Genomic DNA, 14,700 nt, shown 5'->3' with positions numbered 1-14,700 from the left:
GCCGAGTACATTACCGGCATTAGATTTGAGTGGTTGTTGGAGGTTGATGAGACTCCCGTACCGGAGGTTCTGGCCAAGGAGTTTTTCACGTCATTCTGGTTTACCGGCAGTACAGACTTGGAGGCCAGGAGTGTCTCCTTTCGGGTGTTTGGCCGCGGCCAGAGGATGAGCTTAAACGAGTTCTCCGTTAGGATGGGACTCTACACTGAGGCCCAAGTAGCCAACGGGGAATGGTTCAGGCAAGATATCGGCCTCCCTCAAAGGAAGCCTGACTTCGATCAGCAGGCCGTCTGGCAAGCCTTATGCAATGGACGTGCCCCAGCTTTCAAAGCCTCTGAATCCAGAGGAAATCTCATTGTTGATCCAGCCCTCCGCCTAGCCCAGGTCTACCTCGGCTGCAACCTCCTTGGTCAAGCCAACACGATGGCGATCATAACCCTGGCCGAGCTCTACTTTATGTGGAGCATGAGGGAGCAAACGAAGGTCCATCTTGGCTTCTGGCTGGCTTACTCGATCAACCAAATTGCCACCCGGCCTACCCGCCACCTGAATGTCTGCCACCTTCTTGGAGCCTACCTGAGGCGGAATTGGACCATGGAGTTCCATAAGAATGTAGAGCGCCCCAGCCGTTGCCCTAAACCGGAATTATTTAAACTGGATTTCTTTGTTAGAATACAGGTACTTGAGAGGACACGGGCAGGGAAGTTGCGCTTCTACACTACAGGCCAGAGGGAGGAGCAAAAGGGCAGGCAGGAGGAGGACTGCTGATCGCCCAGCGAGCCCTGGTAGGCAACAGAGGCCACGGCTGGATTTGGTGCCCACTCCGGGAACTGAGCAAGAGGAGGCTGCTCAAGCTGAAGATGGATGGAAGCTCCGCATGGAGCAAATGATGCAGCAGCTGGTGGAAAATTCCCACGCTCAACTGGTCATGCTGACCAGGGTGCTGGAGGCAGTCCACAATCAAGCCACTGCCAGGCAACCACCACCTCCCTCTCCAAGCTCTCCCTCGGTCCGGCGCACATCTTCCAGGCATCCTTCTACTTCCCCGGTCAACCCTCTCGGAAGAATTAGTATACCCCCCTGACTCAGCTCATTTCGAAACAATTTCTATTTTTATTTTGATGTTGGTCTGTAATAACTGATATTTTGTTCCATTTTCACACTTAGACCTTTGTCGGGTCTAAGTGTGAGAAGTTTATGTATGTTTTGCTCATTTTTGACTGCCTATGTGTTTTTGGTTATTTTTTTCTCTTTTTCGACATGCTTTGATTTTTGGCACTATCTCCCACTTAGCCAAGTGTCTGGTCTAAGTGTGAGAAGTTTTCTTTGATTTGTCTGTCTGTGCCGTTGCTTAACCCTTTTTCCACTGCATCAAGTCCCTCGAGGACGAGTTCATATGCAGTGGGAGGGGGAGGGTTAGCCTAATTGAATCATTCATGTCAACTTATAAAAAATGCAAAAATATCAGATAGAAATAATTATGGTAGTATGCATGCAATTGGATAAATTAAAGATATGATTGCTTTGGGAAGAGTAAGAAAAAGGACTCAGTATGCTTACATGTAGAAACTTGATTGCTAAGCTTGATCAATTTGAACGACGGAAGTATGATGGAAATGCTTAATTTTAAAACCTTCTGTGAAGCCTCTCTATATGTGAGTTATAAGCCAAAGTAGAACACTTTCTACTGTTTTTACAAAGAAAAAAATACGAGAGGCTACTTTTTAATATTTAGATGAAAATTGCAAAAGTAGTAAGGACTAAAGGCAATAGGACTTAACCATTTGAGCCTTTTTCTTCATTCGTTTCATGAACCCGCCTCATCAAACAAGGCACCCCCTAGTTAACCACGTTGAGCCCATAAACACCTTTACCCGTCTTTTGAAACCAAAACCCACATCTTTTTACATTTTTACAAACACGTGAGGAAAATGGGTCAAAGAGGTGAATTATTTCAAAAGAAAAAGGGATAGCAATTGAATAGTCGAAATAAAAGGGTAGCCGGGTTGAGCAAGTTAGTCAATCAGGTTGATCAAGTCAGAAATCAAGTCAAAAATAAAAAAAATAAAAAAAAATGTTGAAAGAAGTTGAGAAAAGTTTGAGAAAAGAGGACAGGAAAAAGTTGTAACCTGACCCAGTAAGTCGAAAGTTAGGGAATAAGCCGAAAATTAAAGGCTAAAGGTCGTAACTTGACCAAGTGAGATATCCAGTGGCAAAGTAATTACTCAGCCTGATCCAGCAAAAAAATAAAAATTGTTCAGATCTTTGGTCTCTTAACTCATGTGTTTTTCTTTTTACAATTTATATTTTTATCTTAGAACCCCTAGGACTCTACCCTAGCACATTACTCCCCTTAAGCCCCATTACAACCGAAACAAAGACCTTAAGGAACTATCTTGTGCAATCCGATTCGAGGTATTAAATTTGTGGCAATACCGAGTGAATAGTCCTAACATCTCTGGTGAGAAATGAGTGACTGAGTGAATCCAACAGTTGGTTTTAAATTGAGCAAATCTTGACAAACTGACACCTTGATCAAGTGAACGCGAAAGGGAGGAAACATAAGCTGCTGGAAAATGGATTGACCTCGACCTCGGGTATCATTGTTGGAAGTTTATTCGGTTTTATGCATCTATGTGAATATGTGTTTTTGTTTTGAGTCTTGTTTTCTTTTCGCCTTCTTTTACTTTCTTGTAATGAGTAAACCATGCCTGAAATTTGCCTTATCTTTTTCTTTTCTTTTTCTTTATACTTGGGGACAAGTATGTTTTAAGTGTGAGCAGTTTGATAAGTCCTATTTCATGCATCGGTTTAGGAGTAAAATTTATGCTACTTGATCAGTTTATCGCGCAAAGCGAGTGTTAATTGTGCAGGAATGCCGCTTGACCAAGGGCAACAAGGCCAAGTTGATCAAGTTGGTACAAAAGGTGAAAAAGGCCAAAATTCGGGTGGAATGATCAAGGGGGTGATCAAGCAGTTAGGCGGGGACCACGGCGTTCTAGAGGAGAAGCACGTGAGGCTGATGCGCTGGATGGTGATCATCAAGCAGTTATCAAGGACGGCGTTCTAGAAGGGGACACGTGCTGATACGTAAGACGCGAAGACGAAGCTAACTCATCATTCTGTTGTGGAGGAACGACGACATTCTAGAAGAAGGGCACGTATCAATTGATGAGACGCTCGATCCCAGCAAGGACGATTATTCGCTGCTGATGACGTTATCCTAGCTGGAGGTCGTTGCGGCGAGCTTATAAATAGAGGACGTGCCACCATTAGAAAGGAGTTCGAAAAAAGCTCAAAAAATAATCTTCATTTTTATCTTCTTTTCTAGTTTAGTTTCCAGTTCCGAAGATAGCTTAGTTAGAGAAATGGTCAATTAGAGAGAGAGCGACCGAAGGGATCGCGACAGAATACTCAATATCTGTTCGGCGCCGTCCCAAGTTTCCGACCGAGAGCTTCTCAGCTTTACTCGATTTCTTATTTCCTGAAGTTGTTAGCTTAGTTTAAATTCCGTGTTGTTCCGTAGTTAAAGAATTGATCTTTTTGTATTCCGCATGTTCACAACACTGTTTTGAGCATTGAGTATAAAATCGGAGTTACTTTGTTTTCGTCATCGTATTTACAGTTTCGGTTTTAGTTTCGCTTTTAAGTCTCTGATCTAGTATTTCATTATGTTGAATGTCAAGGTGTTTTAGCAGTTTCGTAGCGTGATTAGGTAGTTAGTCTTTATTCCAACCTGTCGTTCACTTGGTCCAATTTCTATTTCTTACAGCATGATGAGTGCCTTGATCAAGTAGATAGTTTATTTTCTGCCTAGCGTAATCCAATAGCTTAAAAACTCCCAACTTAAAGCGTGGCAACAGCCGACCCCTGTTCACTACTCACACACTCGATACACCGGTTTCTCTGTGGGACCGACCCCGTACTTGCCGCTTAACTGTTAAAGTAGTGCGAGTTTGGGAGTTATAAATATATTTGCGGTGCGGACGAGAGAAAACGCCTTGATCAAGTGGCAACGACATTTGCTAACTGATCCACTCGGTTCAGTTATCTCCCATATAACTTGATCCACTTGCGTCAACTCAAATCGCCGCTCACCAGTGGAGAATGTGACTCATCTACTATAGAAAAGGAAGTTACCAAATATTAAAGGAGATAATTTTATGTGACATTCCAAAATGAAAATGTATTTATTTTTATATTATGGAGGGAGTAATATCTATCTTTTACTTTTATTATTGATTTTAGTTACCTTCTATTTTAGATTAACAGATACTTCATTCGTCCCACAATAAAAGTCACATTTTGTCATTTCGGCTTGTCCTACAATAAGAGTCACATTTCACTTTTATTGTAAATGGTAAATAGGTCTCACATTCCACTAACTCACTTCACTCACATTTTATTATAAAAATCATTATAAAAAAGTGGGCCTCATGTTCCACTCACTTTTCCTACCCACTATTCTTTACATTTCTTAAAACTCGTGTCCACATCAAATGTGACTCATATTATGAGACGGACATAGTATTCATTTTTGCAAAAATCTCGAGTTTCCATCAATTCTTCTAATGCTAATGGCGAACAAAAAAAACAGCAACTAGAAGATATTTTCGCAACTAATTTTGACAGAAAACAACAACTAGAAGATATTTTCGCAACTAATATTGACAGTTTCAAAATACCGTAGAAGTACATATAAAATAGAGATATTTCACTTATAATATATCTTTATAAGTATGTATATTTTATTATTTCATTCGACCCCATGACATTTTATTTCTGGATCTGCCATTGGTTTAATTGGAGAGAGAAAATGTTGGTGTAGGTATTAAAATAGAGAGAGAAATAAAGATGAATATTTTAATAGGAGTGGGAAAAAGTGGTTGATTGTATTAATTGGAGAGAGAAAGTTTCCAAAAAAAAGAAAAAGGATAAATTAAAAAGAAAAACGTATCATCTTAAGCGAGATTGAGGAAGTATTATACTATTAATTTCTGTATAGTCTAAAATGTCTATTTTTTATAGGAAGGAGGGAATAGCTTCAATGAATGGTGGCAGAAGTAAAGAGAAACAGCGTGGGAGCCAAGCCCGACAGGGACAGGGTGGTCAATTCATTCTCACGCATTTTCCCGCCCAAAGCGAATCCTTTTGCTCCTGCTTCTCTCACACTCTCACTACCAATTTACCAGAACTCTCCCTCTCAATCAAGTATTGACGCCAACCCCAACGGAAAATGGAGATTAGTAACCGCAAACCCTTATCCGACATCACCGACCTTCACAACCTCACGCCCCTTTCCGTTTTGCGCGAGCTCATTTCCTCCAATCCAACCCGCAAACCCCCGCTTTCCATCTTGAGGTCTAATTCCAATTCCCTCAACCGCAAATTAGGCCCCGAATCCTCCGATAGATCCAACACCAGCATCGGCTCCTCCAGCGTCGGCGCCTCCTCCATTTCCAAAACCGTTCGATTTCGAAACCTTCCGAATGCACTCTCTCCACCTACTTCTCCGGGTAATTTCCTTTCAATTTTCATCTCTGTTCAATTGCGAGACTCGTCTATATTTTTGATTGGTGGTATATTTTTGTGCTAGTGTTTTTGGGGCTAACATGGAAATGTGCTGAAAAGACCTAGGGTTTTCGAGCTGGATGCTAATGTTTATTGGGTTGTTGAATACATTAGTTGCGTTGTCGATATTTAGGTTTTTTTGATCAAATTACTTTTCCGTTGTTCCCAAAATTCTATCAGTTGTTTGGAGGTCAAATCTATAGCTGACTCCTGATTTGAAGCTCGTAGTTCTAGATTCCGTGATACTAATTGTTGGTGGGATTACACATAGATTGTCTCATTTTGATTCTCTATATTCTAGGTGTTCTGTTTCATTCTGGAGTGTTATATGGATGTTTATAGCATGTTTATTGGTCTAAATATTAAGCACTAGTGAATTTTTTTGCAATTAGACTGCAAATAGTTTGTAACGTGACTCTTACTGAAGGTGATATTGGAACCAAGAATGAAGCTTACAGTCGAAGAAATAATATTGAAAATTCCAATAAAGAAAGAGAGGCACAAGTGATTGATAGTCGCACATCTATTGAAAAGAGGAAGGACAAAAGGAAGGCCACTGCTGTACCGTTTAGTCCATCTGCTTCTAAGAAAATGAAAGAAAATCGGAGTGGGATCTGTAACATGTCTGTTACTGATGGTGTTATGAGCATGCGAAATGCAGATCAAAGAAAGATTATTGAAAAATCGAGGAAAGAGATAAACTCTGATTTGATTGGTTTTCGTACACCTCTTACGGAGAGGAAGGACAAAGGGAAGGCTGTTGCCATGCCATATAGTTCATTACCTAATGGGAAGCTAAAGGAAATTCAGAATAATATTTGTAATTCCAGCACTCTGGTTGAGAGATCATGCCAGAAAGGCGAAGGAAATCACAGTTTCTCTTGTGGTTTTGCTGAGGATGTGAAAGAGAGTAACATGGATAAGCTTGTTTCCCATAGCCACTCCTCTGGAAAAACAGAGAAAGGGAAAGCAAACATCAACTCTTCTAATGCTGCATTGGGAAAACAATCAGAAATAGGTAAGGATGTTGCAGACACTTCTTGCTTTTCATTTGAGAAACTGAGAAAAATAAAGTGATACTATTAAAACATACTAATTCCATTGTGAAATTGAAAGATATATAGAAGGATTATTTCAATCCTTCTATATCCTTCTTTGGGAGCAAAGGACAGTCCCAAGTTTGTGAGCATTACTAACTTCTTTCCTGAGAGAAAACAAAGGGAAAGGGGTATGTGATTCTTGAACCATCTAACATTTGAGAGTCATCTGCAGCTGTGGCAGCCATGACCCGATCATCGAGGAAGATGAAGACGAGTGTGAGGAATAATAATGCTTTTGGGGTTTCAAGTTGCCCTACAATCACGAGAACAAAAAAACTACAGTAAATCTCTCTCTCTCTCTCTTAGTCGATAATTATTAACACGTGCACACACTTAACCAAGCTGCCGTATGACACAGTCACCATCTCAGGCAATTACAGGGGATAGTTCTGCTTAGAAAATTGAATAACTTTTGAGATATTCTATTCTGAATCCTTTTCGTTCTTTTGGACAAGCTGGTATCAGCCTCTTATATGCTAACTCACTTTAATGGTTATTTGACCTTGTCATACACCATCACTGATTTATATAGACTGTTTCGCTGCTATAGATTAGGAAGGTCTCTTTCTGATATTAGAATTGTGGTAGAAACTAAATGTATTAATTTGTCTTGTAAGGTGTTGTAAAAACATGCGGTGACTCTATGCAATTTCATTGTTATGTTCATAGTTTTATAAGGCGAAATTGTCATTTTACTTCTGCCTGTTAGAATGATCATCTGTAGCAATAAGCTGTCCTGATGCTATATTCCTCTTATTTAACCAATATCTACCCCTTTCACTTATCTACCCAATGCTTATTTTTTGCTTTAGGAATGGTCTTGATGAAGATGTTAAACATTTAAATTCGTGGACTGATCCACAGGCAAATAGAAAGGTATGTAAAATGTTCTCTTTCTGAATACAATAATCCCTATTCTTGTACAAGTAATAACAGGTTTTACGTGAAATTGCATGACAGTCGATAGCTATTTGTAATAGTAAAAATAAAACCTCAATGAGATGCAACTATTTATAAGGTTTCAAAGATTACAGGATTTTTCTTTCTTTTGTTGGGTAGACTATGCACCAACTCCTGGGGGTCTACATCTTTGACTATGGTGCCTTCCACTTAACCTTGTTGTACTTTTACTCATTCCCATTGTGGCTGATGTTACTGAGATAATGTAGTACATGCATGTATATTATGTTTGAAAAGTAAAACGGCATAAAATTGAAATAAGATCACATTGTCAGTACATTGATTTCTCACTTTTCAAATTTGTGGTATGATATGAAACTGGTCTTTGTTCTGTCTTTCCTTTATGGAATCAGTTATCTACAACCATTACTATCATGTTTCCTGTTTGATTGTTGGAATGAAAGTAAGTACAGTATATTCTCAATTTTGTAACATTCTCTTTATTAGGCCTTTTGGGTTTGTTAAAGGATGATAACCTCCTCAAGTTAATATATTTCTCTAAGTTCTGAATTACTGGCCTTGCTCTATTTTATCATATCATGTTTGTCCATTTCTCAAATCAAAATAAAAGCTCTTACTGTCTAGCATAATCCCATTAAACTGGTTTTGTTCACTTCTGACTGAGATTTCAAATTAGTAAAGCCAAGTAGTCGATCTTAATGTTTCATTGAGTGTTTATCTCCTATTCCATCTTTCTCTCTCCTGTGTAAAATGATCTGTTATTGAAGAATTGTTCACTTTCTGATATCTATGATTGATGTGGTTTTGCAGAAGAGGCCAAAAACTGAAAAAACAAGTGAATTGCCAGAAGAATTCATTCGAGAGAAGAAAGCATACTATGACGACATTGATAATTTTGAACTGCCAGTGGAGGAAGTATCCCAAGATGAGTCAGATTAGGATAAGAAAGTGCCTATCAGGTTCGGACTAAATAATCGGAGGTTCCATGTACAGTTAACAGTGGTGATGCATCAAATCTGTTTCGTCAAATGTATAGTTCAGATTTTACTGTTATCTTACTCTTTTGCAGCTGTAGATCATACGCCAAAGTACTTGTCTGTAGATCATGTAATACAAATTCATAGCTTATCTTATACGTATGCACTAAATCATGTTGCAGGTACATACATACCTTAATTAGTTTGCTTTGAGATCCTCGTTGTTAAAATAGATTTACCATTATTATTATGTGTGTTTTTTCATGTCTACTGTCCTGTACAGTAACTGGTTCAAATCTGCTTCTTGTATGATTTAATAATAACAGATCCGTTTATCAGTATAGTAAGGTTATGATTGGCCTTCATACACTAAAGTCCAAAACTATATGTATCCATATAAATAAGACAATTTTGAAAGATAAAATCTTCGTAGATAGAGGAAAGTTTGAGCTAAACTGAAAAAATGTGGTTTGAAAAATAAGATCAAATCTCTCTCGCTTGAGCAGATTCGTATGTCTCAATCTCATATTTTGAAAGGTCAGCGAATTTAATCTCAAATTTTGAAAATCTGCGATTTGAGTCCCATATTATGAAATTTCTCATACATAGAAGAAGCAAATTGCAGCCATTCCTCTACACATGAGTTCTATTATTTGGTTAGTAAACATTATTTTCGATCAAATAATGAAGAAATTGATGTTTACCCCATGAATTGTTTAGGTTAATTCTTGTTATTTATGTTTACATTTTTGTGCTACAGTAATATTACTCATAGTTCACTTAGTTATTTGGAATACAATATATAAAAACATACTATTAGAAAAACAAATTCAGTTATGAGCAACATTTTTTTTAATCTTGTGTTGTAATTTAAATGGTACTATTACGATTGTGTTAATATTTTGGTTCTAGTGCAACATTACTCCTATTTTACACTGGTGATTTTCAGTCAGATTGTTTTTGGGTTGCTAAAGCTTGTTTCAATTAGTAGAGTTAGTGTAGTTATGTAGTCTAATACGATACAAAAATGTATAATCATCCAATTGGGTAAAGAGTTTGTCAATGACATTACTAATGATGTGGAGAACATCATCTCATTGTGACAACGAAACAAACTAGGAAGACAAGGGAAAGAAGGACCTACAACAGTCACTGTTTATTTATCATCTGCTTCGGAGATTCCCTTGAAACCTATTCTTCCGGAGCCTCTCAAGTTCTTTCACCATTTGCCAGTGTTCCATCGACAAAGAAGTTGCCCCAAAACTGACCGACATCAGGCGCCCCATTGTAAGCCATCTGCAAGGAAAATTCCATCAGCTCGGGAAACAAACATTGATCGCAGAAAGAGGATTAAAAACTCAGGCTACAAACTTCTTTACCTACTAAAGTCTTCTCTGCTTAAGCTCCTATCCGCTTGTCGAGCAGCAACTAGATCATCTTGGACAGCCTGTAATGGATTGACATCGGTTAAGTAAAGATCAAACCACACCAAGTCACTAATATTGAGATGCAGTAATCTGCACCCCAGTTAGCACATGCTTTTACCTTAAGTAGTACATACAAACAGTAATTTTAAGAGTAACATAGATTAGAATTAGACTTAAAAACTGGACTTAAAACCGACCTTCTGCAGAGGTGGATCAATTGAATGAGGTAGTGATTTCATGGTAGCCAAATACCATCTCCAAGCTTTCAGCATTTCTCCATCCACCCCTGATGCAGGGTCAGCTGAAGACGGGTGAAAAGGGAGGACGAGATCAGCAGGCAGGATATTTGATTTGCCTTCGGAAAGGATCAGGAATTGAACATCTGCAGGCATCTCCATTTTATAATATGTGAAATCATAATGAACCTGTGGTAAGCAAAATCAGATGGAACTGATGTAAGCAAGGGGCAGAGTGTAATATTAATCTCCATTAACACGACTATAAAAATAGCAAAATGAACCTTTTGTGACTCCATCATGCTTCTTAGTACTTGTGCATTTTCAAGGCCTCCAGAGTTGAGGGTTCCAGATTGTAATGGGGTCTCGTCAATGGTTAAATGTGAGCCCTCAGCTAACTGTAAAAGCCCAGACACCAGCCTGTGGATACAGGACCAAATATGATAAGACAACCTTCTTTCATGACCATTATAAATAAAGCAAAAGTTTGTAAAATTATCAATTCATCAGTCAACAAAATTGACTATCTTTACCGATTTGTGTTGTAGTCCTTCTTTGGGGCGAGGGTAACTGAATTAAGGTAATCAACAGTGAGAGGCAAGCATTCTGTGAAAGGCATGAGGCTTCCTATTGCATGTTTAAGATTATTTCCAAATACAGACATGTTTTCTTTGTTAAAGCAAGTAAGATTTAGAGATAGCTTTCCAACAGCAACTTCAGCTACTCTTGCATGCACCTGCACATTGTAATCATTATGCTGAATAAATTATCCAAAATAAGCACGAGCATCTTAAGTTTCAAAAGTGGATCTACTCAGAAAATTGATGTAGGTATGTATAAGTTCTGCACGATTTTATTACAGCAAAAGACAGAGTATACTCTGGATAGCAGGTGTAACAAAATGTATTCAGCTGCCAGCCGATCATCTCCAAGAACAGCTGTGAGATGTCCAATAAGAGCTTCCCTTATTTCTTTTATTACTGGGGTTGTTAACTGCAATTATCAGAAAAAGTAAAATCTAAGCTGACCTCAGTGTCAAACAGACGGAAATGATTGATATGCTGCAGAATGCTAATAGTGCAGAAGTTTTAAGAGGCACAGATCAACCAATATTTTCCAACCTACCTCCAAATGAGGACTGGAAACAAGATCAGTTGATCCAAGCTTCCGGTGCACAACACAATGAAGTCAAGGAACCTGTACCATTTAAAAATCATCACACCTTGCAAGTATCGTGGAAAAATGTCACAGCAGAAGAATATGATATATTATCATACTTGCAGAAATTCTCAGAATGCCATGTATCTTGACTGAGTCCAGAACTGAGTTATTAAACATGTCAAAAGCATTCAAGGACTAACTGAGAATCTAAAAGCAATCTTTCTCTCATGAAAATCTTCAATCTCAAACAGCATGTACTTTCAGTGGTAAGAAATTCACAGTTAATTACAGATATGATTAAATTTATCACAAAAAAAACACATGGGTCCATCCTCACCTCAAATTCCATCATGCCATCATTTTGCAATTTGTTATTAAGGCTGGACTAATGTATTCCTTCATCTTTATTTTGAATTTCTATTGTTTCTTTTGTAGTACTATCTTTCAACATTGTAAATCACTTCCAATTCTTTTTTTTAGATGGGTAAATGAATTATATTTACAGACCGTGTCACAGAGGATTCAAACCTGAGACCTTTGGCCTCAAACAGTCACTTCCAATTCTTTGTTTTATGGGAAGTGGGTGAGGATTTCTATTTGTAATTTTCAGTTCATGAAAATCTTAAAATTCTACCATCAATGGGCATTCTAATTAGCTTCACATGCTCTATATACATAAATAACATGGCATGAGTAAAAAATATACTTTTCTGTCACATTTTATATTAATAAAAGTTCATATAATAAATATATTCAAGACTCAAAGATTAGCTAGCATACAGCTAAAGCCCACATTACATACTACTTAATGTGATGTTTGGAAAGTTGGAATCAAGATAAGACTTTGGTTACAGGGGTCGGTTTTGGTAGTAATACCAACTTGTCACTCTACAAAGCAACCCCAAAAAGTCTTACCCCTTTCTTTCTGTCTATGACAATGATGCTGGAATCACTTAAATACTGTGAGGGTCAAAGAAGAATAAAATGGACTATTTAAGTTTTGAAGCAGGATCAAACTTTAACATCAAAACTAGGAGACAAGCACAAGCTAAATTCAGATTACATGCACAAATTGATATAATAAGGTAGAAAATAGTGAAAGTGAAACATGATGTTGACCTTGGAGGGAGGCAGACAAAGTAATTCATCTTCACAAAAGTCATCCATGACTTCTTTATCATCTATGGGTACGGTAAGGTCCGGGTCAAAAGTGAAGACACCAACAAACTCAAAAACTTCATTAAGCTTCAAGTCTGACTCAGGAGTGTCATAAATCTGCAAATTGTAACATTATTACCACAATGATCAATGGATCATTTATAAAGCAAATGAAATTCAATCTATCTAGCTCATAAACTATGCATTCACCTTTACAAGACAAGAAACTGAATTTCTTTCAACAGGAGTACTTGAGTTAAATGTGCTCCCTTCAGTCACCACCTTCTGCAAATTAAATGGCGCAAAAGCAACTCCATCCTCTCGCTGTGAAAAGGAAAAAGGAAAAAGTGTAACAATAAGGGACTCTTAACTTATGCATGCGAAAAACCTTAACTTGATAAATACTAAGAAAGTTGAACATACCATCTTTTTCAGATTGGGAGAATCCTCAATGGCATGGCCTGGTTCCTGTAAAACATATGTGAGTTTCAAGTTAGAACATTATTACAATATATTCCCATGAAAGGACACTGTAATATTTATTCATATATTTGAACAATCACGGTGTTAAACTATTAGTGATGGAATACAGAGATGATGTAATCACATGAAAGCCAATGTTAGACCCAAAACATTATCTGAGAACAAAGTGAAGTTTTAAATAATCATAACTAGTTCAGGATAATGATTTACCACCATATCAGCATCACTCTTGGTTGCTTCATCCTCCCTCTGCCGCTTCTCCCTAAGTGGAGAAATAGCACTAATATACGGATTTCTCATAGCATCAGGGGAACACTCTACCCATGAGTTCTGCCCAGGAACCTAGAGCAAGATTTGACAGGATTATAAACCATGCATGAATTTAATGGGCACTGGATAAAGTAACAATATCAAATGAGAACATCAAAGAAAATGCTGACAGGGGTACAGTAAAGAAGTCGGCGCTCCCAAATCCGCACATCCGATGATGCATCAGAAGGACCATGGGAACCATCAGCAAACTTATTGGTTATCCACTTATCACCGTCCTGCATTGAGAAAATCCAAAAAAATGACATCAAGTATATCCCTCTTTAGAGTGAAAGGAAAGCCAACATTACATTAACGAACCAGAGTTGGTTGTAACGCAAAATATACCTTATAAGCACCAACATAAAATTCATTGCCCAACATATCTTGTATCATGCCCCGAAACCGAACAAGAGTATTGGGTTGCACCCATTTCATTGTCGATGAATTAAGCAACGGCACCTGACAAACATAACATAACACGAACATATTAGAGGAAATTAGTAAGTAAACAACTCAAATTACCCAATCATCGAAGAAATAACAGTTTCCCGTTTACAGTCAAAGCTACATTTTCATATACGAAGAAATAGATCATCACAGCTATTACGATCCGGAGCATCATCGATTATTTTCAATTTCATAAACATCAAATTTTGATGATCAAACACTTTTTCAATTAAAAGAACACACATTGAGTATGAAGTTTCATCTGCTCAAACAAATTGGGTGGAAGGATTATATAACGGCAAATACGAACCTGAGACAGGCCACCATCATCGAAGAGAAACTGACGGAAGACTTCGTCAGCTCCCCAGTCCTTCCCGTCGAGCGCCGCGGCACTGGAATCGGAAGACATCGCCTTATCGAAGGTGGATCGGACTGCTCCGAGAGGGTTGGCAAGACAGTCATAGGGTAGCCCAACCATAGTCGCTTAATTCCGCTGCGTTCCTGATTGATTCCGCTTTTCAAATTTTGATTTCTCGAGTCAAATGAGAGCTAGGGTTCCTCTGGTGAGAGTGGGTACAAATAGAAGCGGCTGATTTTCCCGCGCCAAAGATAACCTCCACGCGGTAGTTCCCGCCAAATCCCAATGCCACATTCCCGCGCTTTTTCGGTTCCAATGATAAATAGGAGAAACAAAACTACGAGAGTATTAGCAAATATTAGGAGAAAATTAGTAGTCCTTATTATAGATGAACTAAAATAATGTTTACTTCCTCATTATTTATATAAAAATTATTTGATTTTATGAAAAAATAAGTAAATGAGTTAATGAAATGTCGAGCACAATTTTATATTATTAATTTTATAATAAAATTAATTTTGTAATGTAAATGTAATGAGTTAGTTTGAT

The 14,700-nt window shown here is 38.0% G+C and overlaps 1 protein-coding gene and 1 pseudogene across 1 annotated transcript; one reads left to right on the top strand and one right to left on the bottom strand.

The window, feature by feature from the left end:
• The first annotated feature begins 5,064 nt into the window (after positions 1-5,064).
• On the top strand, positions 5,065-8,819 carry LOC121743963. Its single transcript, XM_042137379.1, has 5 exons — positions 5,065-5,516; positions 5,999-6,589; positions 6,844-6,952; positions 7,484-7,547; positions 8,403-8,819. The coding sequence occupies exons 1-5, from the start codon at positions 5,237-5,239 to the stop codon at positions 8,529-8,531; spliced, it is 1,173 nt and encodes a 390-aa protein (XP_041993313.1). The 5' UTR covers positions 5,065-5,236; the 3' UTR covers positions 8,532-8,819.
• Positions 8,820-9,589: 770 nt separating this feature from the next.
• LOC121743956 lies at positions 9,590-14,491 on the bottom strand (annotated as a pseudogene).
• Between the last annotated feature and the right edge of the window lie 209 nt (positions 14,492-14,700).

This window comes from Salvia splendens, chromosome 8, assembly GCF_004379255.2.
Source record: "Salvia splendens isolate huo1 chromosome 8, SspV2, whole genome shotgun sequence".
Taxonomy (NCBI): domain Eukaryota; kingdom Viridiplantae; phylum Streptophyta; class Magnoliopsida; order Lamiales; family Lamiaceae; genus Salvia; species Salvia splendens.
Note: the sequence above shows the minus strand (reverse complement) of the source record. Positions and strands in the feature narration are given on the sequence as shown.